This window comes from Quercus lobata, chromosome 3 (assembly GCF_001633185.2).
Source record: "Quercus lobata isolate SW786 chromosome 3, ValleyOak3.0 Primary Assembly, whole genome shotgun sequence".
NCBI classification, from domain to species: Eukaryota; Viridiplantae; Streptophyta; class Magnoliopsida; order Fagales; family Fagaceae; genus Quercus; species Quercus lobata.
The window spans coordinates 7,731,373-7,759,226 of record NC_044906.1 but is presented as its reverse complement, the minus strand read 5'-3'; the positions used below and the strand labels follow the sequence as shown (position 1 = coordinate 7,759,226).

General features: G+C 36.5%; 1 protein-coding gene across 1 annotated transcript; it reads left to right on the top strand.

Annotated features, from left to right (window-relative positions):
• Positions 1-670: 670 nt before the first annotated feature.
• LOC115981510 (DNA polymerase zeta catalytic subunit-like) lies at positions 671-26,403 on the top strand. Its single transcript, XM_031103702.1, has 23 exons — positions 671-879; positions 1,920-2,002; positions 2,559-2,616; positions 2,923-2,972; positions 3,103-3,215; positions 3,309-3,351; positions 4,378-4,446; positions 4,788-4,943; positions 5,051-5,222; positions 5,311-5,402; positions 5,497-5,925; positions 6,256-7,879; positions 8,116-8,340; positions 8,474-8,524; positions 9,015-9,391; positions 11,043-11,185; positions 13,059-13,650; positions 13,845-15,659; positions 21,032-21,705; positions 22,645-22,762; positions 23,316-23,668; positions 23,936-24,034; positions 24,600-26,403. The coding sequence occupies exons 1-23, from the start codon at positions 768-770 to the stop codon at positions 25,900-25,902; spliced, it is 8,751 nt and encodes a 2,916-aa protein (XP_030959562.1). The 5' UTR covers positions 671-767; the 3' UTR covers positions 25,903-26,403.
• The last annotated feature ends 1,451 nt before the right edge of the window (positions 26,404-27,854 follow it).

Here is a 27,854-nt window from a genome sequence, read left to right as displayed (position 1 = left end):
TACATTGTTTGAATATAAGCTTGTGTTGGTAATTTTTGAAATTGGGAGTCTAAACATTCATTAGTGTTTTACACACCAAGTGAACTTTCAGTATCATAAGAAACGCCAAGGAGAGGAGATTTGGGAGTTAGGTCAAAGATGCAAAAAGAGACTACTCCATAGTTTAGGTTATAGAGAAGTGTATGGGAGATAGGTTGTTTTTCAGGCATTGTTTACTCAAGGAAAAGGAAACTATATGTCTTGGAATTACAAGCCAGATCAATATTAAAATTTTGTTTGCCCCTTAATTATTAGCTTTAAAATAACTTCTAAAATAATCTAAAAATAGTATTTTTCATATTAAATTCTCCTCTAGAAAAAAAGAAAAGAAAAGCATATTAACTAGATTGATTATATAATAAGAAATTAAAATTTGTTTTTTGAAGAAATCAAAAAAGAATAATAATCACACGAGATTAAAGTGTCATTTGAAATATAAAAGGGGGTTCTTTTGACATTTCCTAAAACCTCATAAGATGTTAGTGTAATTTATTACTAAACAAAACAATGGACTATCCAGAATTTAACAAAAGAATTGGGGAGAAAATTACTATATTGAGTCATTGACATTCTCTGGGATTACAAAGTGTGCCACCGAAGCTTTCAAGTTATCTATAAATTTTCAGTTTCCCTCGAAAGTCCCCCAAATTCAAAACCTTCCCTCATTCTTACTATTCCGTTCCCAGAAGCAAAATTTTATGGCATTCCCGTAAATTGGAAGACAATCAATGGCAGATTCGCAGTCGGATTCAAACGCCTTTAGCGTACGGATCGTCTCCATCGATCACTACATGGCTCCGCCGATCCATGGCCTTGATATCTCTTACAGTCCCTTCCAAGGTACTCTCTACTTTCACTCTCAAACGACGCCGTTTAATTCTTTTTCTTCTTCTCGTTTTTTGTAAATTTTTTTATATGTTTGATATTAGAAATAGAATTCTCAATTGAAAAGAAAGTGAAACTCATTTCACAATTTTCGAAATATATATTATGAATTTTTACATTTTTTTTGGGGGCAAAAATACAATTACCAAGTTGAAATTTTGTCAACTTTTACAAAACTATCATTTTAGTTCCTCTGTTCATTGTTAACTGTTACAAATGCAAAACGTGTTTGATGGGATCTAGGGGTGTAATTGTATTTTTACTTTTTTGTTTTTAAGATGAATTTATACTTATACTTACTATTAGAGATTTTATGGAAAAAAAAGGGTTTAAATTTGTTGTCCCTGCATTTACTCGTACAGCAAGCGTAAAAATTCTTAGTCTAGGTTTAACCTAAAATTGGGTTCTCTAGTCTATAAGCTTTACATTAGGTTCATCATTTTGTTAAGTTGAATAAACAAGATTTAGTCGTCAAGGGTGAGGCCAAACTAAGTTAAATTCTTGCCTCCACCTTTCCCTTGTCTTTCTTCCAATCACTCAACAACTTTAACACTTACTATTATAAAAAGTCCTTGTTAAATAATTAGAAACAAACGGACAAAATAGAAAATATGATAACTCTAAAATTGTCGAAGTAAAAAGATTTAAAAAAGAAAAAAGTTCATGAATTTAGGATTATGAGGAAAAATTAAGGATAGTGAGGACTAGGTAAGGGTAATATTAAACTATTTATAATTGCACAGATTGTAGGGAAGAATTTAATCAGTCCCGATGCTTATAATTACTAGATATGATAGAATTTCTCTTAATTATTTTTATATATTAAAAAAAAAGAGTCTGAGAATCTGTGATGTCTCTTGTACACTGCTGTGGTGAAAAAATGTTTAAGTTAAAATGTAGTTATTCATTTTTCCAGGGAACCAAACATAGAGCTAGGAAAATGGTATTCATAGAAATGTACATTATGTGTTAAGTGGTTTTTTGAATTCTTGAAGGTGGCAAAGTGAATGAGGTTCCTGTTATAAGAATATATGGTTCTACGCCGGCTGGTCAGAAGACTTGCTTGCACGTCCATGGGGTAAGATCATTCCTGTTTTTCTGGCTTTTTATTGAATGTTATCAAAAGCTTGGATTCGTCAATTTTCCTTGAACGCCGTAGTATAATCAGGCATATCAAAGTTTAAGAAGCTATATTTTTCTCCTTTTGGTTATGTTGAGAAAATGGAGGGAAAATTAGGACTCTTGTTTTCTTCTTTAATATCAAAATTTAAGTCCCGCCTACTTTGAAGTGAAATTTAGTGGGACTTAAAGGATATTCCAAATTCATCCTTCATTTTTCTCTCTCTTTTCAATTGCAAACTGGAAAAATATATTTCTAAAAAATTATCTTCTTTTCCATTTTCTGGTGGTGAATCAACATTGTGCTAAAGGCGAGTCCAAGGGGTTCTTCTTTAGAAAGGTCCCTGCATTATCAAGAAAAAAATGTTTGAAATAACAGATATTGCATGCTATGTAAAGCAATATTTCATGTATAAAGTACTTTAAGCATATGAAAAGTGTTTGAAATTTACTCTTCCTTTCTTTCTTTATTAGTACATTGTAATTCTTGACTAAATTATCCATATTTTTTGCAGGTTTTACCCTATTTATATGTGCCTTGTGCAGATATATCACTTCAACCACACGAGGAAGGTAGATAATATTTTTTGAATTAAGCCAATGGAATAAAAATTGGATTTATGTAGCCGCTCCTAGTTAGTCAGGATCATTTTTTTTTTTTTAGTTGATACTGTGAATTTGGGCTATATTTTTTTATTTATCTCTTAATTTCATTTTGGATGCGATATCTTCTTCCATCCGATAGAAATTAAGTTTGTCTGTCCTGATGTTAAGATGTGCTGTGATTTTTGCTGTCTGGTTTTCTGCTTTATATATGCTTTAGATATGATTCCTATTTTAAATTTCTGAATTTATCCTTTTTCTTGTTAATATGCATAGGTGATGCATACACACATGCTGTATCTCTTGCGCTTGAGAAAGCTTTGAAGGTATGCTTGGTTGCAACAGGTTTTGTTCTAACCTCTGTGTTGTTTGTTAATTGGTGTTTCTGCAATTTTTCCTTTGCGTTGCTGATCCTGCAGGTATCATATGTTTTTGCTTTGGTTTGAACTCTTACAGCTTAAAGGTAATGCTGGTTCAAAGCGACAGCATGTACATGGTTGCAGCCTTGTACGAGCAAGGAAATTTTATGGTTACCATTCATCTGAAGAGCTTTTTGTGAAAATACATCTGTATCCAAACATTATACTATCTTTCTTAGAGTTCTCTTATATTGATATAATAATCTAAGAGTATGTTTATTGAACACCTTGACAAAGATATAGCTATTATCCGCATGATGTCTCCCGTGCTGCCAAACTTCTTTTGGTACACTTCTTGAACCTTTGACCGATGCTCAGTTGTTTTTTGGAATCCTTTTGTGGTTTGTATGGTTTTTTTTTTAAAAAAAAAACTACTTTATCTATGCTTGCTCACTTAGTGGAGCTTTTTTCCTTTGCCACGGGTATTTCTTGTCAATTTCTTTTTTTGATAAGTTCTATCATGGTATTTTCACTTCTGATGTACTTTATAAGATTCCTTTACTTATAAGCTCAGTTTGTTTCGATGAAAAACTTTGTGTAAAGACATTTTTCCTTGTTTTTCAGTGTTTGGTAGCATTAGAAAAAATGAGTAAAAGGAAAACTATTTTTGGTCAACAAAAAGGTATGACTTATTTTTAGAAATTGTTTTCAACTAAATTTTTTTGGAAAACAACTGTATCTCACAGCAAGCTAAATAAAAGAAATTAGGAGATTTTTTTTCAACTCATTTAATGTTGCTACTAAACATGGGAAAATGAAGTTTTTTTTATACATTTAAGGTTTGTGTTGTAGATGATTTTTCATCATGCATATAGGATGCTATCCTTTATGGTCAATGTGCATGATTTGGAGTACTTTCAAAAATAATTTCTCTCTCTCTCCTAGAATTTTAAGAGTGATGTATATTAATCACTGCCCTCCTTTCAAATGTTGCGACCAATTGGTTGGAATTTGCTATGACTTTTGCAAGTTAGATTAAGAGAAAGTATTGTTTGTAGAAGTTTTTGTCACCCAAGCGTCCACGTTTTTTAGTTAGGCAATCTCTGACGATATATCTGTTCAGTGTTCAGCGTTCAGCGTTCAGCATACAAATGCATCACTTATTTTACTGTTTGTAGACATTGCACGGACAATGTCACCTATGTTTGATTGACCATTTTTTTTATGGCCTCTAAATTTTGATTAAAGGTGAATTTTATTTAGATTCATCATTTTATTTTCCTTTTGCAGATGTGTTAGAATGCCTGCTTTTTTTTTTTTTTTTTGATAAGTAGAATGCCTGCTTTTTAAAATAGTAATACTTGCTTTTCAGGGTGGTACAGTTCTTGATGGAAGTTTACAGCCCTATGAATCTCATATTCCCTTTATTCTCCAGTTTTTGGTAAATGCTTCCCTATGTTTGAATCATTGATTTATTTTGTTTTTGGGGGGTGTCTAATAAAATTGAAAACTGTGGTTCCCAAATGATTCTTAGTTTGTAAGATACTTATAATATGGTTATTTTATGATGAGGAATGCAACATAGTCACCCACTAGGCAATTGGCAATGAGGTGCCAGTGGGTTGGCAACATGTGCACTCTTGGGACCCACTAAGGTGGGTCCCATTGTGATGCATTTTTCTGACTCACAATTAATAATCATTCTTGTGCAATGTTTGCATACTTCAATTCAATTCTTTATTGTTTTACATTTTATGAGATCTAAGCTTTTCTTTTTGTCAGATTGATTATAACTTGTACGGGATGGGCCATATGCATTTATCAAAGATGAAGTTCCGTCATCCCGTACCAGACACTTTCTCACCAAGGAAATCTGATCATATTGGTCTGCATAAACAACATATGGATAAGTTGACCTGCATGCCTACTGATTTCCAGGTTATCTTTTCCTCTCTTTTCTGTGTCAAATGCTTTTGGCATGAACGTAAATGTTTGTCTGCCATAATTATGTGATAATCATTAATGATGTGTGAATTTACCATTAGGCAGACCCAAGTTGTGATGCATCTTTAATTTCACCAATTTGGATATCATCAACAATTCCAGCTGATTGGATATGGCAATTTCCTAGTGAGTTTGAGGCTTCCTCACACCAGGATGTTTATTGCAATAAACGTCAAAGTGTCTGTGAACTTGAGGGGGATGCTTCCATAGATGGTTTGTTCGACTTTGCAGTTATATCACATAAGCTTTTTATGATTCTCTTTATAGGTTAATGTGAGAATTGTTCTTTTGGGTTTTGCAGACGTTCTTAACCAGCAGTTTAAAAATTATTCATCCCTCTCACAAACCCGTTCAGAAGTGAAAATGGTTCAATCACTTGTGCCAATATGGGAGGTCTGTTTTAGTCATATCCATTTTCTGCCTTTTAAGAGTTTTTTGACATTTTATATTGTTTGGTCATTTGATGAATTTCTCCTTGGTGTTCTAGGAGTATGAAAGGACTGGAATGCATGAGGTGATAATGCCTCCTGATCCTGGCAAACCACCTCCACAAGATGTTCTTAAAACTTTGTCACTAGGTCTTGAATTTGAGAACAAACTTATTGAATTGTGTGGTGAAGCAGAAAACTCTTTTACTCTGACTCCATTTAGGAAAAATGTGAAGTTAAAGCAATCAATGACATCATCAACTGATGAAGGAAATTTGGTTGGACTTGGACATGTTAACCCTAACAACATAGATGGAGAACCTTGGAAGAATACTAAAGAAAAAGAAATAATTGGATCTTTGTCACCACAAGTTTCAATATGTGAAGAAGATGGTCCGATACTCACTGAAGGGAGGGATACAAGTATTAAGCCATTATCTATTGATGAAATGAGGTCATCACCAATTACTGAATCATTAGATCCAAAGGTAATTCATCATGAGGTTGCATGTTTATCCTCCTCGATGTTGGGCGTTTTCACTTTTAAGCATAAGTTTTCTTTTGACCATGTGACATGATGGGGTCCTTTGCTATTTCATGGTATTGGACATGGAAGCTGCAATACTGTCTTGAATGCCTTTTGGTTTCTTCTAAGTGTTTTCTTAAACCATCTCTCTCTCTCTCTCTCTCTCTCTCAAACTGAGATATTTAGAACTCGTGTAATTGTACCTCAATGGTGTTTGTTTGGTTGGTGAAATGGTGTACGTTATTTACTAGACATCTCTCATGTGTTCTTAAAATCCATGTGTTGTATTCAGGTTGCAGATAAGGAAGCCCTCAGTCTTCTACGGTGGCTTGCCACATCTCAGGCTGCTGAAGATATAAATTCTGATGATGAACTTGTTCGTGAAACTGTTCTGAGTCCTTTGTTGCCTGCAACAACCATTGATAAGGTGCTGGAGAAGGCTAATATGGATTATGAGAGCGAGTCTCAGAAGGAGTGTCAAGACATTCTTGATTCAATTGATGACTTGATTGACTTTGAGGGCCTAAAGGAGAGAGCCTCTTATTGCTCTGATCAGAATCATTCTTCTACTAGTTCATCAGAGGAAATGATTCCACAAGTAGATGGCTCTGTGGATGATCTAATCTCAATTCCTTGTGCTGAATCAACAGGAAATTCATTCAAAACAGAGATGAAGAATGAATTTGAAGGGTCTTCAGAGTGCCAGTTGTTGCAGGATTTTGGTGCTAGGCTCACCATTAAGCACAAAAGAAAGCAATCTAAATGGGGTTTGTTACCATTTTCCAAGGTGCAAAAGGAGAAGAATGATTTGGAGCCTGTTGGTCTCCAAATGATTGATGCCTGTGTTTGTGAAACTAAAGATCCTGTAGGTACAAGTTTTTTGGCTGGAAATGAGGCAGAAGATTGTGCAGATAGTTCTATGAAAAATGTTGATACAGATGTTAATGATCTAAAGGAATCAAGCACTTTGATTGGATGCTCTGTGCGAGATTTGATGAGGAGAAAGAGATCCCACCTAGTCGAACCACATGAAGGTGGGTCTGGAAGAACTAAAAAGATGCTTTTGGAAGGGAAGCAAAGAGAAGAATTTTTTCTCTGCCCAAGAAGATTTAATGATGAACTTGACAAAATCCCTATTGAGTCTCTCAATTTGAAGAAATCTCTTGCAGGCCAACAAACAAATTTCTGTGAGACTTATGAGGTTAAAGCAGCACATTCCAATTCTTCCTTGTATGGAAAACTGCCTCTTTTGTACAGCAGTGAGTTCTCGTCACAGGCTAGTATGTTGAAAGACGGCCATTTTGGTTCTCATGAAAAAGTTGGTGATGAGGTCAGAATAGGAGCCAATACCACTCCTGTGGATTTCACAGCAACAGGTCCTCAATTGCATACACAAGAATGGATTTCTAAGCCCAAGACTATAGATTCTGCAACTTCCATGGGCCATTCTCAAATTTACAATGTTAAAGAGTCTGGTGTAACTGCCATGGCTATGGAGAGATTTCAACAAATAGATGCTGTTGCTTCAAGCTGTTTGCAAACGGATCTGGTTGAATGTGAAGTATCTGGTGCAGACTGTTCCATGTATGGAAGTGGCCATAAAGATGAACCATCTTTGGGGTGGGTACATGATAAATCTTTTGAGAATCTTGTGGGCACAAATGCCAGAACCAACTCAATGGATCTGCAAAATCAGAATTGCCATGGTGGAAAACAATTAGGGGATTTTGTTTTATCTGGGTTTGGCAGCTCAGAATCTGTAGTTGTCAACACTCAGGCAAAATGTACCGAACTAATTGGCATGACCTTTTGCAAGAAACCCCCCATTGCAGATTGGACAGATATGGCATTTGAAAATGCTTCATTTACACTTACCATCTCTAATCCGGCGGAGGATAATTTTGATGGATCATCAGGTTTCCAAGTTTCTTGATAGCATCAATATTTCCAATTTTTTTTTACTGGTCCTTAGGTTTAGAACAAAGCTCCATTTGTTCATTTTGTTTCTATAAACACGACTTAATTTAGTTCTATTTTGTGTTTTATTTGGGGGGTGGGGGGGGGGGGGGAGGGGAAGGGGTTGATGGTGATTTACCTCATCTTGTAGTGCATGTTTTATAGTATATTTGACCAACTTATATATTTTTAATAGGGACAGTTATGGATGATATTTCCCCTTTCTTTGAGGGAAATTGCCAAGAAGCGAAAGAAGTCATGGACAGTCATGCTAGAATTAGTGGCTCTGATTCTGATCAATTTGTCATGGGCATCCCTACTCACTGTCAAAATGATGGCTCTTACTTGTACCTCTTAACACCAGTATTATCACCTCCTTCTACAGATAGTGTATATAGATGGCTATCCTATGATGACAAAGGTGCTTTAGAGCTAGTAAATTTTTTTTTTTTTTTATTTGTTTATCCATTTAAGACTTTAAGTAAATGCATTGGCTTCCTGTTATTATTTATTTAAAATTCCCGATTTGCTATCTTTTGGTTTTGGATTTTTAGGTTCTTCTTTAGGGGGCAATGTAGAATCAGTGGAGCCATCACCTCTGAAAGGTAATTTGCTTTAGTATTATTTGTGTAATTTCTATGATTCCTAAACTATCATCTTGAGTTTCATTTGTCCTCCCTAAAATTTAGAACTCAGCAACCAACCTCCTGACATCACTCAAAATTCCAAATAGCCAGTTGTTGTTATAGTTGTCATCAAAGTAGGAGCAGATTATTGAAGAAATGTATCAACCCCTCCTCTCCCCCACAAAAAAAGATAAAAGATACAACCAAAGCTCTCTTTAGCTTTTTCTCTTTCTCAAGTTCATTAAATTGCTCTTAATTTGATGATAAATGGAATTGTAAGGCGCTTTTCGAAGTTTGAGTGAGATTAGGGGGTTGCTTGCTCGATTTAAACTTTAGGAAGATATTGTAACTCAGGTTATAGTTTATGGTGGATTTTTGCAAGCTACTCATGTTAATTTGTGGGAAAAATAACATTTGCATTTCCAAATGAGAAACTTCTTATCAATTTTATGACACTTTGCTGGTTCAGCTAGCAGTTTGATTGGTTCTCAAAGTTCTTTGCCTGATGATTGTGAGAAGGCACAAAGCTTTTTCCTTGATAGTTCCGACAAGGATATGCCTGAATCTGGTTCTGGATCTCTTGTGGAGCCTATTTTGGATCGTTTGTATCATGAAAACCCCAGAAACCTTAATGCAGAAAGGAGTGCATTTGGTGATGGGGTGACGGCAATAATCCAGGGGGGAGGAGGTATGGCAAAAGAAAAATCATGCTCTGATTCCTCGCACGACATGTCTCAAATTTCAGGACCGGATGGGAAATCAAAGCCTACTCCTCTTAGTCAAAGTGGATTTCAGGATCCTGCAAGCGTTGGTGGTGGACAACAATTGACATTGTTAAGTATAGAGGTATCGGGCTACTTTTTTTTTTTAGTTTATGTTTGATATTTTTGCAAAACTAGATGTACTTTTCTAAATTAGGGAGTTTTTGGTAATGTTGTTCTAGTAAATTTGTTTGTATTTTTTAGAAATATGTGTGAATGAAAAAGTGCATGGAAATACGTGTAATGTTGTTTAAAAACTAAAAATTGTTGCTCAAAATCACGTACCAAATGACCCCTATATTCAAAAGATATGTTATCTCAAACCTAAATTCCCATGGTTTTTTTTGTTTTATGTTTTTTGGTGAACATTCCCATCGGTTTGTATGCTTAATGTTTTACATTATTATTCAAAATACTCTTCCATATTTCTGTACACAAATATTGACAATTCGATTATGATATACTTTGCATTTGAAGGGTGTTCTTTTAAGTAGGGAGTTCATACTTTCTCATGCTCTTAGCACTTGGAAATTGGTCATTTAGACAATAATATGACATTATCCTAAATCAGTTTAGTTTTGGTACGGAAGTATAGCACCATCTTACCTTTGCCAATATCAATACTATCAAGTCAACTCGATAGTATTTCAAGATTAGGGAGAGTTAGAGAGAAAAGCTTTGACTCTTGGTCTTCTTTAGGATTATAATAGTACGTTTCCTTTTCCTTTTGAAGTTGTTTAGTGATGAATTCACTACCTCCAATTTTAAATTTGTAGTTTCAAATTTAATGTGGTTAGTTTGGGCAGAACGCAATACCCGCACGTTTGAAGACAAGGAGAGAACGTTAGATCATCTAAAATCTCTCCTCTTTAGTACTCTATTTCTTTGGGCTTGTATTTGGGGGTGTATGAATTGTATTTCTTTATCTGATTTTTTAGTCTATATTTCCTTTAGTTCTTGATTATATTGTATCTGTTTTTTGTTCAGAGTGTTCACCATCGTGAACATGATGTTCAATTTTTTCAATAAAAGTCTTATTACCTATCAAAAAAAAATAAAATTGTAGTTTCATATCAAGTTTAGCTTTTTTAAAACCTTAATTTTTTCACTTTTTTGAAGTACAAGTATACTTTACACACTTCCAGCAAAAAAAATTCAGAAAAAAGCTAGATAAGTTGTTCCCAAACAGACACCAAATTATGTATCGTCAAAAATTTATGAATTAGTTTTTTTTTTTTTTTTTAAGGTGTGTTTGGATACCGCTTATTTTGCTGAAAACTAAAAATTGAAAACAATAAAAAAATAATAAAAAGTTACTGTTCACGCGTCATTTACGGTTCATTTACTTATTTGCACTGTTCATGGGAGGCTCTGGTCTTTGAAAAAAAAAAAAAAAAACACTGAAACGCATAAACGCTCAGCTATCCAAACGCTATCTTAATTGGTATAACTTGTGTGTATCACTGGAATAAGGAAATTTTTAATATCTGCTTGAAAAATTAGTCATGGTCTCTCTCTTTCCTTAGGAAACGTATTGGATTATGAATCCATTGTGGTATGTCTTGGTATATCCTGAGACTTATATTGTGCGTTCATTCATATGATTAAGAATCATTTTTTCCCACTTTTGTTGCTTTCTATAACCGGATAATTAGAACTTTATTTATGCTTGTTATTACTTTTGGATAAAATCATCTATCTATAAATTCTCCCTTACAATTTTATAATGGGAATAGGTTCAAGCAGAATCTAGAGGAGATCTCAGACCTGATCCTCGATTTGATGCCATCAATGTCATAGCTCTCGCTATTCAGAATGATACGGATTCCATTCTTGAAGTTTATGTGCTTTTGCGGAGTAAAACTGAAGCTTTTAAGAGGTATGGTTGCTGATAATCAAATTGAGATTTCATGTAATTTTTCTGTCCATTGTTTTTTTTTTTTTTTTTTTTTTTTGTGTGTTGAGTGTGACTTGATGTTTAAAATTTTTGTAATGTGGACATTTGTTGATAGGTCTGGTCTGCAAGTTGAAAAATCAACTCATATGTTCTATCTATTGTGCTGGAAATGTGAACATAAGAGAATGGAATAATAACAAACCTTTTGATTAAAATGCATTTATAGCCCTCAAATTTTCACTAGTGCCAATGAACTCTAGCTCAATGTCACTCCCTTCTCGTGTAAGAATGGGTGAAGGGTAAGATCGTGGGTTTACAGTATACTGGGTGTATAGCTAACTTAATAATTAAAGAATAAAATTAAGCCCACTGAACTAAATTTTCAGTCAATTTTACCCAAAAGCTGACTGAGGTGCAAATAGAGAGTTTTATTTTGTTACTCTCAAGTCAAATTGAGAATGGGGGGTGACCATGTGAATGTCATAGGGCCACTAAAGGCACTTAAGGGTAATACCCATGCCCATACCCTGGAGAAAAATAAAAGTTTTCCCTAAATATTGGTGAAAGTTGGATGGGTGTTGGTGCATTTTAGCCAAACATCTTCATGTTTATTGCAATGGACTGAAATATTTTTTTTGATAAGTGAAAACTATTTTCCACAAATTGCACAATGGACTGAAATATAGCGAAAGAAGATTGTTATTATTATTATTTTTTTAATGTTGGAATAAGATAAGAAGATAACTTCTAGCACCACAATAAAGTGTGTTTTGTTTGTTGCTTCTCTTTATTTTGAAGGCTAGGGGGCTGCCTCCGTTTCGTATCTTCCGTCCTATTACTTTGATGAAGATCTTTTTTCCTTCCTCTCCTTTTAATTCTTTTTCTCTGGCCTAATAAAATTGTTATCCATCTGTAAAAGAAGCAGAAAAGTGGGCAATCAATAAGAATGAGGAGAACCCATACAGCCATCACAGCTATTGTTACTTTCTTATGTGTCACCCTGCTTGAATGTTCCTTAAATAACATGGATGGTACCATGTATGTGTACACTTGTAATTTTTACTAGTTGATTGCTTTTGGTTTTTTAAATTTAGGTGGACTATTTTTACACATTTTTTTCCTTATATTCATTTTATAGCATAAAATTGGAATAACCTGTTTAAATGTTGTGTTGTGCACTAGAAAGCACGGAAGCGGCTGGGAGGGTGCCGCACCCGAGTCCGACGCGGCGTCCGACGCGGTTGACCGTGCATCGGTGCTGCGTCTGAGGTTTTTTTTTTTTTTTTTTTTTTTTTTTTCAGATTCGCGCCGAACCGGGCTGTTTCGGCCGTTTCCGGCATGTTTCGGCCATATCGGTCCGTATCAGCCGGCGACCGATACGGCCGAAACATGCCAGAAACGGCCGAAACAAGCCGAAATCGGCCGTGAAACTCGCCAGAGAAGCCAAAATTCTGACCTCAGATGTGTTTCTTGCCTTCTTCTTACTTTGTTTTGTGAATCAAGTATATTAATGTGTTTTTTAAGAATATTTTAATAGTAAAAATATATAGAAAACATAAATAAAAATATTTTTAATAATTTTTTAATCGCCGAGTCCCGCCGCACCCGCACCCTACTTTTTCAAAAATTGCCGAGTCCCGTACCCGCACCCGCACCCACACCCGAGTCCCGAAACGCACCCGTGCTTCATAGGTTGTGCACCTGACTGTGTATGTTGCTGCCTCTTGGAATGTTACAGTTGTTTGGGCTACTTTGTGGCCTATGCCATAAACATTGTTTGATGCCTTCATTATTTTCTCTTTTATGGAAGATGGCTATTTTTTAATTGCTTTTTATAATCTTCATTTATTTGCAGGACTCTAGATGGAATATCTGCTTGCAAGATGTTGGTTTTCTCTGAGGAGAAGTACATATTGAGTCACTTTATGAAGATTGTCTGCTCATCTGACCCAGATATAATAATGGGTTGGGATATTCAAGGTGGTTCTCTTGGTTTTTTGGCAGAAAGGGCTTCACATCTTGGTATATGTTTACTCAATAACATATCTCGAACACCATCTGAAACCAAGATAGCTGCTGGAGATTTAGATATTCCTGAGAAAGGAATTTTTGATAACTTAATTCCTGAACAGTTAAATACTGATCCTGTCATACTAGAAGATGCCATTATCGAGGATGAATGGGGTCGAACTCATGCCAGTGGTGTTCATGTTGGTGGTAGAATTGTCTTGAATGTATGGCGATTGATGCGTGGTGAAGTTAAGCTTAATATGTACACAATTGAAGCAGTAGCCGAAGCTGTGCTGAGGCGAAAAATTCCTTCATTTCGTCACAAAGTACTAACAAAATGGTTTTCTTGTGGTCCTGGACGAGGAAGATTTAGATGTATAGAGTATTTTATAGAAAGAGCAAGATTGAACCTTGAGATAATGAACCAACTTGATATGGTAGGATACCAAACTTTGTCGGTTGAGTTATGCTTTGTTGTCATGATAGAGGTGTATTTGTCATGCCCTAGCCTGGTTAGAGCTTCAGTTGTGTTAACCAAAGTCTTTCTGATATTCTTAGTTCTGAATTTAATGGGTTTCCTTTTTTTAATTGTAAGCTCCTGCTTGAATTATCTTGGTATGTGTTTTTGCAGATAAATCGAACATCAGAACTTGCTCGTGTGTTTGGTATTGACTTTTTCTCAGTTCTCTCCCGAGGTTCACAATACCGCGTTGAATCCATGCTTCTGAGATTGGCACATACACAAAATTATCTTGCTATATCCCCAGGAAGTCAACAGGTTGCTTCTCAACCCGCAATGGAATGCCTACCACTTGTGATGGAACCGGAGTCAGGTTTTTATGCAGATCCGGTTGTTGTTCTTGATTTTCAGTCTCTCTATCCTTCTATGATAATTGCATACAATCTTTGCTTTTCTACATGCCTTGGAAAAGTTGCTCCTTCAAAGGCAAATACACTTGGGGTTAGTTCATTTTCACCAGATCCTTCTGTTCTAAAGAGAGTGAAAAATGAGATGTTACTTACTCCAAATGGTGTTATGTATGTATCTTCAAAGGTCTGTAAAGGCATAATGCCCCGTTTATTAGAGGAAATATTATCAACTAGAATAATGGTGAAACAAGCTATGAAAAGATTGTCCCCCTCGCAGAAAATTCTTCACCGGATTTTTAATGCAAGACAGCTTGCTTTGAAGCTGATAGCAAATGTAACATATGGCTATACAGCTGCTGGATTTAGTGGTCGCATGCCTTGTGCAGAGCTAGCAGATAGTATTGTTCAATGTGGCCGTAGTACTCTTGAAAAGGCAATTTCATTTGTGAATGCACATGATAAGTGGAAAGCTAAAGTTATTTATGGTGATACTGACAGCTTGTTTGTCCTCCTCAAAGGACGCACGGTCAATGAGTCTTTTCAAATTGGGAATGAGATTGCCTCTGCAATCACTGCTATGAATCCAAACCCAGTCACTTTGAAAATGGAGAAAGTATATCATCCATGCTTCCTCCTTACTAAGAAACGCTATGTTGGTTACAGTTATGAGAGCCCAGAACAGTCTGAACCTGTATTTGATGCTAAAGGCATTGAGACAGTACGCAGGGATACATGTGGAGCTGTTTCCAAGACACTGGAGAAGTCGTTGAGACTCTTTTTTGAACATCAGAACACTTCTGAACTTAAAGCATATTTGCAGCGCCAATGGACCCGGATTCTATCCGGCAGGGTTTCTCTTCAGGATTTTGTTTTTGCAAAGGAGGTTCGATTAGGTACCTACTGTACAAGGAGCTCTTCATCTCTCCCACCAGCAGCAATTGTGGCCACTAAAGCGATGAGAGCTGATCCAAGGGCAGAACCACGCTATGCAGAGCGAATACCTTATGTTGTAATCCATGGGGAGCCGGGGGCCCGCCTCATTGATATGGTTGTGGATCCATTGGAACTTTTGGCAATGGATTCCCCCTTTAGATTAAATGATTTATATTACATCAACAAACAAATAATCCCTGCTTTGCAGCGGGTATTTGGACTTGTTGGAGCTGACTTGAACCGGTGGTTTATAGAGATGCCCCGTCCAGTCAGGGAAGCCTTTGCTAAACACCCCATCTCTGCTCCAAATGGACAACGAACCAGAATTGATTATTACTATCTCTCAAAACATTGTATACTTTGTGGTGAGTTGGTCCAGGCATCAGCCCATATTTGCAATCAATGTTTGCGAAAGGGATCTTCTGCTGCAGCAGCTGTGATTGGAAGAACTTCAAAATTGGAGAGAGAGATGCAACACCTTGCTGCTATTTGTCGACATTGTGGAGGCAGTGACTGGGTTGTGGAAAGTGGAGTCAAGTGCACTTCACTAGCATGCTCAGTGTTTTATGAGAGGCGGAAAGTTCAGAAAGAACTACAAAGTCTTTCTTCCGTTGCTGCTGATGAAGGTTTCTACCCGAAATGTATGGTTGAGTGGTTTTGAGCACTAGTCATTCCAACATGTGCTTCGACGTTGGGAATTGAAAAGAAGGATTTTCCTTGTTCAATATTCTCCACTCCGCACATTTCTCCATTGTTTGAATGAGGTTACTGTTGTACTTGTACATACCTTCTTCTTCACTTAGTCCTGTGTTGTAAGTTGTATGTTGTGTTTTTTAGGTGATTAATCATATGTTGTATATAGCAACAAAGAAGTCTGATGCCCAATGTAATCCTCTGTTTTGCTGTGATGTTAATACCGTGCCTTGCTCATACAAAAAAGTGGTCAATGCTACTAACCAACAAGACTCTTATACACTATTTGTTTGTACTTATTTACAGCAACAAAGAAGTCTGATGCCCAATGTATTTTATGCCCCCTTTTTTTTCATTGGAAAATTGTTTGAAGATAATTTTCTCTGTTTTTCAATATTTGATAGCTAAAAAAAATTTAAAAAAAAAAAAAAAAACTATCTTTGATAAACAAAAAAAGTACAATTAAATAAGAAAATTAGGAGATGCCAACGGGGACTTGGCTCAGTTGGATATGGTTCGTTCGCTTTACCTAACACGCTCAGGTTCAATTCCCGCTACCAGTAGGAGTCCGTTGGTGGACATCACATCTCTAAGCGTGTGTGCTCTGCTCAGGGGTTTAATATAACCATAAACACTCCTATTTTTTTTCTCAAAAAAAAGAAAAAGAAAATTAGGAGATCATTTTTTAACTCATTTAAAGTTGTTATTAAACATAGGAAAATGAAATAGTTTTATAGAAAATATTTTTTGAAAAATGACTCATTTTTGTAGTTTTGATGGGATTTATGTAGTGGTTTGCAGCTTTGCATTCTTATTTTCAAGTAGTTCATGGTTTTTTTGGACTAAATAGTAAAGTATTTCAAAGTGAACACAACAATCATTAGAAAGAAAGTGCAGGTCGAAAAACAAGTATGCCATGAGGCCCTATCATTTAGCTTGTCTAGTATGGCCCTAGAGACGGTTTAAGCTCTGTTCATGTAGGTCACTCTCTCTCTCTTAGTACAAACAAGCCTAGCCTTGACAAAATTTGAGACCCAAAATTAAAGTCATTATTCTTGTTAGAAACGAATCAAAACCTTCAAATTTTAAATTCACTAAAATGTCAGTTAAGCTTAACAAGAAAACTCAGTTAATTATTCTTGAATATAAGACTTTTATGAGTTGGAAATTGGAATCATTTATCATCTTGGTCAACAAGTAAAAGGCCCTTAGAAATATTTACAAAAAAAAAAAAATTACATTTGGGCTTTGATATATAAGAATTTATAATTTGAAAAATAGGACCAGTATACGGAATGAAAATTATGAATTTATTAAATCCAACATTCCTCTCAACATCAAGATGTGTGATACACACCAATGAATCTCACTTAGTCTAAAAGAAATATGACAATTGAATGAGATATCACCTCCTTTGGGTGTAGATGGAGAAGATATTGATTTTATTGGGTATGTAGGACAAACTATTCTACACAATCCTCTCACAGTCTCACATAAGTGCGCATAGGTACCAAACTACCAATACCATTATATGACAAGATGTTGTAATCCATACTAAGATTCTATAAAGAACGAAGTTTCTCTCCAAAGTCCAACTAAAAAAAATTAACATGATTATATAAATTGAAAATATAGCTATTTGATTACATGTTTACATGCATGTCAAATTTTGTTCAAATTAGATATTAATTACTATTTTTTTGCTATTATATTAATTACTATTCAATTAGTAAACGTATTTTTTTATGCATAATTTAGGACTATAAAAACTTGACATTTAAACACTTAATTGATGATATAACTATTGATGGATTTGCTAAAATTCACATCCAATAAAAAATATGGGGAGAGTTTGAAGGGTTTGGAGAGAAACTATAATTCTCTAAAATTCTTATAGTAACTCTAGTATGACGATTAAAATCTTATTCATTACATATTGAAATGAGTGGATTAATATCTATCTTATCATCAACATTCAAAGAAATATTAACTATCACCACTTTAATATTTCTGTAAATTATTAACTGGGCAAAATTCAACCTGTAGGGACATTGGGCCCAAGGGTTCATTATCTATTTGTATATTGGGACTATGGCCCAAGTTGAGGACTAAGAGTCGTCCAAGAAGGAAAAATCCTTGACAGAAGATACTGTGTTAGTAAATAAAGAAGTTGGTTTTGGTCATAATGGCCCAGGAGGATGGTCCGAGGATGAATGCCTCCTTGTCAAATAGAGGCCGAGGTCAAGAGGAGTGATCCATTGTTTAGGGGAACATTTTAGGAAGTTTGATCAGTATAGATAGGCACAGTAGAGACATAGGAAAGGGAGAAGTCCTAAAATATCTAAAGAGAAAACTCCTACCACCGTATTAAATGCACTACAGCTAACTCTTTAGCTAGATTAATGTGGAGGTGATATCTGAACAGTGATTATCAGCCTTACAGTTTCTACATGAAGACTTATGGGGGGTGCTGATGGAACAAGTATTAACACCAACCATCGGGCATGCACGTAGAAGGTGGAGATGAGATGGGGAGACAGTATAAAAGAATAGGGAGGCAATGAGACAAAGGGATCGGAAAAGAAAGAGAAAATTATTGTATTATCAAGAACGGACTTTGTAATCAAACCTGAAAGAAATATATAAGAACAGATCTCCTCGGACTTCGCCGATGACGATTTTCTTCATTATAAACCAGTCTATTTGCATCTCCATGTCATCTAAATCTACTTTTGTGTCTATCTAATTCATTAGAGCCCAATCTTTCCAATCCACTCTCTATAGATTCATTGTTTTGGACTTTTTGGGCCTCAATCCATCTATCTGCTGGGCTAGGGATTCAAATCTGGTCCTTACACAACCATTTATTTCAAAATATATGGATATGATTTAAAACATTTTATGACAGATTTACTCTAAAAACTCTAGAAGATTGTCACCCCAATCATCCCCTTAGAAGCTTTTACACTTTGTTTGGAAAAGGGGGAATAGAAGGGAAGAGAAGAGCAATGAAGGAAAGAGAAATGTTTCCTTTTTTTTGCTAGCAAGAGAGAAGAAAAATAAGGAAGAAATTGAATCACTTGGGCCCACACTTTGGTTTCCTGTTTCCGCCTAACTTTGGTGAAAATTGAGAGAAACACCATTAAAAATAAAATAAAAAAATTGCAGCAACAAAGTTTGACTTATAAGTGCTTCAAAATTAAAATTTTTCCCATTAGTTTGTGTGGGGCCCGAAATCTGAGGTCCCAGCCCACTTTGTGTCAAGGGCCCAAAGCCTAAGCCGAGGAGCCCTACTGCCGAGGACGCGCGATGAAAGCTCCTTGAAGGCCCAAGGATGTGGCTGAGGACAATCTCACGCTCAACACCTCATAAAAACGCATGAGGAAAAGGACAAACTTAGTACAAGAGCAGTACGCGTGAGAAAGCTGCCAACACCATACTGTGGAGCCCAGCACCTGACAAGCTCATACTCCATACCATGCTATCCAGCTTTTCCCAACCACTCTGACGTAAGGATTGATAGGACGAGTGAATATCCCAAACCAGGAAAAACTGACACGTAGATGAAGAATGGGAGGTAAATACTAGTATAAAAGGGAAAGAGAGCGAAAAGGGAGAGGGGGCTGGGAAAAAGGGAGGAGGAATGGAGAGAATGTAATGCTCCTCGGACCAATTCCGAGGAGTCAAACCTTTCAAACTACATTGATGTAAGGCTCATCTATACAGCCCAAATCCCTCTTTGTATGATCGCTCATGAAACCGGGACCAGACCGAAGCCCAGCGCACAAAGACAGGCCTTTCCAAACCCACTCTCTACAAATCATATTGTTCGGGCCTTTTTGCACACGAGCCCAACGTCATCCTTGGGTCGTTAAAAATCGTGTCCCTACAGTTTGTATTCTTATTTTTACTTCATAAGTGTATAAAAAGTTAAATAAATAAAAAACAAATATTTTTCTTTCCATGTCTCTTCCTTGCAAACCAAACAAAGTAATTCTTCTTTTTTATTTTCTCTTTCCCTCCCTATTTCCAAACACATACAAGAAAAGCATTTTCTTTTTCCTCATTTCCAACCAAACAAAATGATAAGGTTTTGTGGGTTTCAATTAATTGAACTAATAAAATAAAAATGGTTGAATAAAAAATCTGCGGTTCAATGTCTGTCTACACTAAAAATCAAATGGTATTTTGGTTTAATAATAATGAGCACAATTATCAGAAATAAACATCATAAATTTTTTTTTAAGAAAGTAATAGACGTCATAAGTTGATACGTGAAAAAAATATGTTAAAATTTATTATTATTATTATTTTGGGTTATAAAGGTGAGATATCTCATACACCTGTTATACAGTATCATTTATCTCCACAGCCACAGGGTTTTAAACTTTTTTCTGGCGAAAATGGCCAACTGGCCTTAAAATCGTAACTATCTAGTTAGTAGGCGCTGTTTAGAAACATATTTTGTTTATAGCATCTCGAGTCTTAAAGACTCGATTTTGGGCTTCAAAATCGAGTCTTTGACGCTCGATTTGTATGCTTACACCAGTTCTGATATGGCACTTTGTCCACATGGGTGTCCACCTGGAAATCGAGTCTCTAAGACTCGATTTCAAACCCAAAATTTAAAAAAAAAAACACTAAGTCGCTACGCAGATCAGATCAGAAACCCAAAATTTAAAAAAAAAAACACTAAGTCTCTACGCAGATCAGATCATATCAGAGGGAGAGAAACAGAGAACCTCACCGCTAAACCTCACCAGCGCGGCCAGGGGCTCGCGCCGGCCAGCGTCGAGCCTCAGGCCGGGCGCGAGCCTCAGGCCGCGCGCGACCCAGGCAGCGCGCGAGCCCCTGGCCGCGCGCGACCCAGGCTCGCGCGCGAGCCCCTGGCCGCCTGGGTCGCTGGTCAGTTTCTGATCATGCCGCGCGCGCCTGGGTCGCCGATCTCGATCTTCTCTCCCTCTCTGTTTCTGGTTTTCTTTTCTTTTTTCTTTTTTTTTTTCTCTGGGTTTTTCCTCTGATGCCCTGGTGTTTGGTTTGGTCTGAGTGAGATATATAGGGCTTAGAAATCGAGTCTTAGAGACTCGATTTCCATGTAAATGCCATCTGGCAGTTCTGCCACATCAGAGTTGATCCAAGCTACAAACCGAGTCTCAAAGACTCGATTTTCAAAACCAAAATCGAGTCTTTAACACTCGAGATGCTATAAACAAAATATGTTTCTAAACGGCGCCTATTAACTAGATAGTTACAATTTTAAACCCTTCCCTCTTTCTCACTCATGCAGAGGGTTTTAGCTCTTTAGCTCAAAAACCCTTAAACCTCATTTCTGCTCTCTCTCTCTCTCTCACAAAAATGGCACAAACCCCATTTTCTCTCCTTCTCCTAAGACGCCTTTCTCTCTCCTCCCAAAACCCCAAACCCCCTCTCCCTTTCTCTCTCCTTAAACCCTTTTCTTCTTCTTCTTCTTCTTCAGACCCTCCTCTTCCTCCTCCAAAACCCTCCTCTCTCTCCGCCCGCCTCAGCTTCGTCTTCGACCAAATCGACACCATCGAAAAACAGCAGCAGTCCCTCCTCTCCCAAAAGGACCAAACCCTCCAACGCATCCGCGCTTGGCGCCAATCCAGAAACCCCCAAGTTGACCACCCACCTCATCCCCAATCGCAACTAGGGTTGGGGCTTGATAGCAGCAGTGGTAATGCCGATTTGGGATTGGAGGTTACGAATGAGAAGGTGAAGAAGATGAAGAAGGAGGGGATGGTGGTGGAGGTGGTGCATCCATGGCCTGAGTGGATTGAGCTCATGGAGAGGTTGGTGGGGCAGAACTACTTTGATCATAGGAGGAAGGATGAGGACAGAATGGTTAAAGAACTGGGCCTCGATGCTTCGGAGACTGTTGCAGTTGAAGATGAGGATTTGGGGATTGATTTTAAGGATTTCAAGGCAGTGCACACGGCGTGCATCAATTTCGGGAAGGACCGGTTCGATATTTTGAGGTTTGTGGGTTCAAATGTTTTTGTTTGGAATATGAAATTTTGAATTTTTTTGGTGTTTGGTTTGAAAATGATGATTGTGTGTGGGTGCAGTGGGAAATGTGGATGTTGATGATGATGATTATGAGATGATTTTGAAGAAATTATTAGAATGATAAGGTTATTATTGACTAAGTGAGCATTTGGATTATGAATAGTATTGGTTTAGTCTATGGGAATGTTGAATTGTGCAGAAATGGATTTGGTATGGAGTTCAGGTTTTCTTTGGTTTTGAAATTTGAATTTTATTTATAGTTTGGTTGATTACTGTTGGTTTTTATGAATCATATCAAATGGATTTATACTGAGATCACCTTTTAGGGAAATGATCATGATGCTAATAAGTGCCCTTCAGGTTGATTTGATCCATTCCATGCTTGCTGTCGCTAAAAGTAACCATGCTATTTCTTGTGGCAGTTAATGTAGGAAAAGAGACAATCCCAGCTTTTAAGTCTTAGAAGTTTAATGTTGTTCATGAAATAGAACAACTTAAATCATATAAATCAAAGTGAGTTTCCACTAGTTCAGTTGATAAAGTTTCCTGTCATCAGTCATCAGTCATCAGTCATCACACATTAGACTTGAGATTGAATCCCGCTTACACTAGGGGTGAGGGTTAAGGGAAGGAAGAGTTCTACCACCTCTTGTGTGTCTCACAGAACTAATGATCCTTTGAATGGGACCAAAAGAAAAAGGTCTTACTTCATTTTTTCCACAACCAATTTGAAGGAAAAGTAAAAGGATGATATGCCCCTTTTAGTTGATTAGTGTTAGACTAAGGTACTGAACCCACTTAAGTGCCCAATTTATTTTCTAGGACTCTATTAATGCATGTGATAGATAACAATAATGAAATTAATACCACTTTGCTTTGCAAGTGCTGAGACAGAAAATTAATTTCAGGTCCTTGTCGAGACAGGACATTCAAATTCTGGTTGGTTTTGGATGCCCAAGTGCAGACAAAAAGGTGGTTTTCTCTGCAAAACTGTTAAGGAAGCACGTCCACCTTGATGAAGGAGATGTGAGTGTTACTTTCTTACCTTATTATGTGTTGAGTGTATTGGTTGCCAATTTCATGCAAAACTTGAGTTAATTACTGACATACTGTTGCCTCTCCTTTCCCACCCTCCCTATCCTCGTTTGTTGCTTAGTATTTGAAGGCTTTACCTCTTTTTTTGGATTCTGGATGCTCACAGTATGCTCTTATTTTACAACCTACCTAGTTAGACATAATTGCTATTGTTAGTTCCAAGAATACTATGTTCTTAAGTTTAGGATGTTCGTGTCAAGATATTGAACTGTTAATGTAGTATGTCCTTTGCTCTGCCTTCTAATTTAGTCAAATAAAAAAAACCAAGCTTTTATATTCATATCCATTAATATTTTTATGGCAGTGATCAGATACAAGGCAGTCTATTGATTTTCCTTCCTTAATTGTCTATGTACTTTTTTTTTTTTCTAATTTCTAATCTTTCCAGTTTCATTGCCTCATCCCTTGTACTCATTTATATATGTTTATGATTGAATATTTTATTATATAAGTGCATTTTGGATAATGGCAATTCGTATGTCAGGTTTGCAGCTCCTGCAGTTTGAGGAACTCCTGTGACAGAGCATATTTGGTTACGAATAAAGAGGATGAGGCACGAACTATTGATGTTATGCGTGTTCTATTGACTTTTGGTTTTGACCCTGTGAATGGATCAATAGTCAACAAGGATATTCTGAAACAAAAGTCTGTCAAGACTGTTGTTCGTAAGTTGCTTCACGAGGTTGTCAAATTGAGCTCGGTTCCTATAGACCCAAATCTTCCTCCGCCAGTAATTAAAAAGCCTCCACCCAAAGTCAAGCAGCCTCCCCCTCCTCCAAGGAAACGTGTTGGACGTGATGATGTTGAGATGAAAAAAGGAGACTGGCTGTGTCCTAAGTATGTCTTACCTAAGAATTTTTTTATCTTGTCATGGCCAGGCAAATTTATTGTGTTCTGTTATCAATCAAAGGGTTTTAATTTTTTCTGAGGATGCATATAAATTCCTGTGAAATTTTATTTAAAAATTATCTACCTGCTGGCTGTTTTGTGCAACTATGTCAAAGTCATTTTACACATGATTAGAAATATCTGCAACCCATGACAAAATGCTTTCAAGGTATATCCTTACCAACAATTAAAGATGCTGATACTTGCTGATCTCAGGTGTGACTTCTTGAATTTTGCAAAGAATACTGTGTGCCTACAATGTGATGCCAAACGTCCAAAGAGACAGCTGCTTCCAGGAGAATGGGAATGCCCTGAGTAAGATTTTACTCCATGACTATGTTTTTTCCCCTTGTTGCTGATATTAACTTGAAAATAATTCAAAGATTGGTTGGCTTTTTGGAAGTCTCTTTGTTGTCTGTGATATGATTGAATATTATTATATGCAGTTCATGTACACCATATAGTTTTAGGTTCATTGGGGGTGCATGCAAGGGCTTCACAATTTTTTATTGGTTTGATAAGAGTGTAATTAAATACAATTTGGTCAGAATTTTAGAGTTACAATATAAATTTTGACTTTTTCTGCATCATCTGCCTACTTGATTCTAAGTCCTTTATTAAAAAAATAATAACTATATAAAATAAAGTTAAAAAAAAACATGCTGAACTTAATGCAATGGAGTGCATGGCTATATTATATTGTTCTTTGATTTTTACTCTTCACTGTCATCTCCCTGTAACCTGAAAAAACATTGGTCTGGACCCCTGTTGAATGTTTTTTTTGTAAATGCATATTAAAGATGAACATCTATACTTATACATAGCCAGTGTTAATGAAGAGTTTATTGCATCTCTTTATTGTTGATTTTGTATGTGGCAGGTGCAACTTCTTAAATTATAGGAGGAATATGGCATGTTTTCATTGTGAATGCAAGCGCCCACCCGATGAACTTATGGAGGACAGAATGCAAGAAAGGCAACATGGTCCTAGAACAAGGTTGGAGAAGATTGCTAACCGGCAAGAGGTTTCTAATGCCTGGAATTTTGATTTTGATGACAATGAATCAGATGGGGCAGATGTTGCTGCTTTTGAGCATGCAGATTCTCCCAGGATGGCTGAAAATTCTCCTTTAGATAGCCACGCTCAGAGAGGAAATTTCAGAGGGCCTGAAGGTGATTTTAATAGGTCTAGCAGTGTGCCAAGGGTCCATGAAAAAGAATATTCTGATGGTGATACTCATGGAGCTCGGATGGGGTTTGATGATTTTGATGATGAAGAAGATGATATTGATAGCTACGAGCTTGATACTCATAACAATTCAGCACGGAAGGCTTCTTCAAATGAATTTTCTGAGGTAGAAGGGTACTCTGGATCAGAAGATTTTGAAGGCATTGGTAATGGCATGGCTGCTCGTCATAGAACGAGTTCTCCATCTTACAGTAAGTCATCCAAGCCAACACGTAGAAAAGCTGCTTTCTCAGGCTCCGAGGATGATGGACTTGATTTGGATTCAGATGAAGATCTTTCAGTTCATCCCAACTGGAAATCTAGTCATGTTGCTAATTCTAGACAAAGAAGTAGAGGCAGAGGTAAAGCAGGTCCATCCAAGGATTTAAGCTTTGGTTCTGATGAGGAGCTTGGCCTCTACTCTGATGTGGATGATGATTTAGATAGAAATTTTAATTCCAGGAAAAATAAAGGGAATAAATTTGGTTCTGGGAGAAGGGATTTCCAGAGGAAAGGAAGTTATGATAGTGAAGATGGTCTCTTTTCTGGTTCGGAATTGGATGATGATAATGTACGATCTTCTAGAAATAGATTTAGAGGGAATAATGTAGAATCTGATAGAAGACAAAATAATTCTCAAGGTCGTGCCAATCATAACTTCACAAGAGACACAAAATTTAGATCTGCTGGTAAGATGAGTGGTAGAAGGAATTCATTCAATGATGATTTTGATGAACCATCACAAGGGTCTCGAGGTAATAAGAGAGGATCTCAAAGGACTCCTCGTGATGGGTGGAGAAAGAATGACAGAGGGGGTGATATGCAGAATTTTAAGGGGCGTAGAAGAGAAGATAGTTTTGGGAAGCAGCAACATGGAAGGTTTAGTAAATATGATAGGGACATGGGCAGGGATTTCGTTGAATTTAAAAACAGTAGGCGTGTTATAGAAAGATAGATCTGAGACATGCAATAACTATAATCTTGCTTATTAGTTATCTAGCCTCTGATAGTTTGCAGTTGGTTCCCAAAGGGCATGGTTATAAAGATTCATATTCTTGGAAAAGACCATTGAGAGGTTAGGATGGGAAGCATGGTTAGTTCCCAATCTGCCAACAATATTTGAAGCAAATTAATGGATATTCGTGGTTCTTTTTTAAACAGGCACAGCTATTGGCTCTTGCATCTTGAGTCTGCTAGATTTGCCAGCAGAAACTTATACAATACAATCCATGCAATAATTCTTCTTCTTCTTTTTTGGGGGAGGTGGGGTGGGGTGGGGGGTGGTTGAATTAAATTTTGTCCTGAACTGCTCGGATGTTTGATCAATACAATGAGCATTGTATCACTGCAAGGGGAACTACTTTTGTAAAATCTCATAGTCAGGTTGTGTAAGGTTAATTGGCAATTTTTGCTCTCTTTTTTTCCCACTCTCTTCCTCCACCTTGTGTTGGACTAATTTTACAATTTTTCTCTTCGCCAGAGTTTAAATTTTTGTGCTGACTGATTTTCCTAGTACTAGGTGTTGGATTTTAATTACCATCGCTACCAAAAGGTTTAAAATTGGTTGTGTCTCCATTGTTCTTGAAGATCAAATAGTGTGGATACTATGTTACTATTGAATCAAGTTTCACAAAATACATTAACAATTGTCTAGCTTGATGCTCTCATTACATTCAAAATATTCTTTCCTTGCATATTTTTTTTCATAGATAACATATATATGTGATCAATTAAAATGAACCACATGATCAAGGTTGGTCCTGTAATTGCCAACTTTGTATGGAGCTTGGATATTGCTGTTAAGGATAACTAAAAATGAGTAGGTCATTGAACCCAAATTCCTTATAACTGACCTTTAACCATTGCCACCACATTAGCCCAAAGATATTAATTAATTCAAAGCATATTTTTTTGCCATGTGCTATTGTGAAAATTTGTGATCATAATGGAAGACAAAATTAGATGACAATTAAATTACCTGTTAAGCAACATAACAGCCGTTATATATGTTTTGCATGTGTCATTAGTCATTACAATTGTTCTTGCAAGTTATTTCTCTTCTTTTGCATGAGTCATCATGTAAGATGCTGGTTTGGTATAAGTTGAATCATGTACAATATGTTTTATTTCACTGTATATATTATAATGAATGTTCTGGCACAATGCAAGACCAATCTCACCTGTTTACATCTCAGGAAAAGGAAGGAATATATAGAAATATGGCCACTGGTCCTCCTCAACCAAACCAAATTCCTGACTTTCCATCAGGGGAATTGCATTATTTGTTTAGGAAAAAAAATAACTCGGTCTGATATGCAGACTGGTTTGATACTCATTCAAGAATCAAACAAATACTTAAGAAGCCTTCCTCAAGCAATGCGAGACCAAATTAATGCATTCGGACTTGCTACTATGTGTTACACCCGTCTGCAACTTTTATGTTGAAATAGGTTCTGGTCCAATTGCAAACAATAACTTCAGAGTGAAAAAAAGAGGATGGATGGTCATTGCTGCCCGAAATGGATTTAATGTTGAGGATGAAATTGACTGCTGGGCTTTGCATGAGGCTGGTGCAGGAAAGTTAAGCTTACTGATTCAAAAGGTGAGACTCATCAAACTCACAAATTATTATCTAACTATAAATTTGATATTTTTTTTTATGTTAGAAATTGTTGTTACATTCATCTGTATAAATTTTTGTTTATCCTTTGCTTGCAGGTTACCAATTAAGCAGTTTCTTAGCAAACTTGGATGCGCTGTTGATGAAGTAGTCAGTCATCTAGAGGAAGTGTTTGTGGTTTGGTTAATATATACTTATAATTAATAAAAATAACTAATAATTTAGTAATAATACATGAAGGGAATGGTGGAATGCTGGTACACTTACGTGCCAAGTACTCATGTGAA

Coding starts and splice junctions, on each gene's coding strand:
- LOC115981510 (XM_031103702.1), top strand. CDS start 768: ATGGCAGATTCGCAGTCGGATTCAAACGCCTTTAGCGTACGGATCGTC. Junction 4,944..5,050: donor GCATGCCTACTGATTTCCAG/GTTATCTTTTCC, acceptor ATTTACCATTAG/GCAGACCCAAGTTGTGATGC. Junction 9,392..11,042: donor TGACATTGTTAAGTATAGAG/GTATCGGGCTAC, acceptor TAATGGGAATAG/GTTCAAGCAGAATCTAGAGG.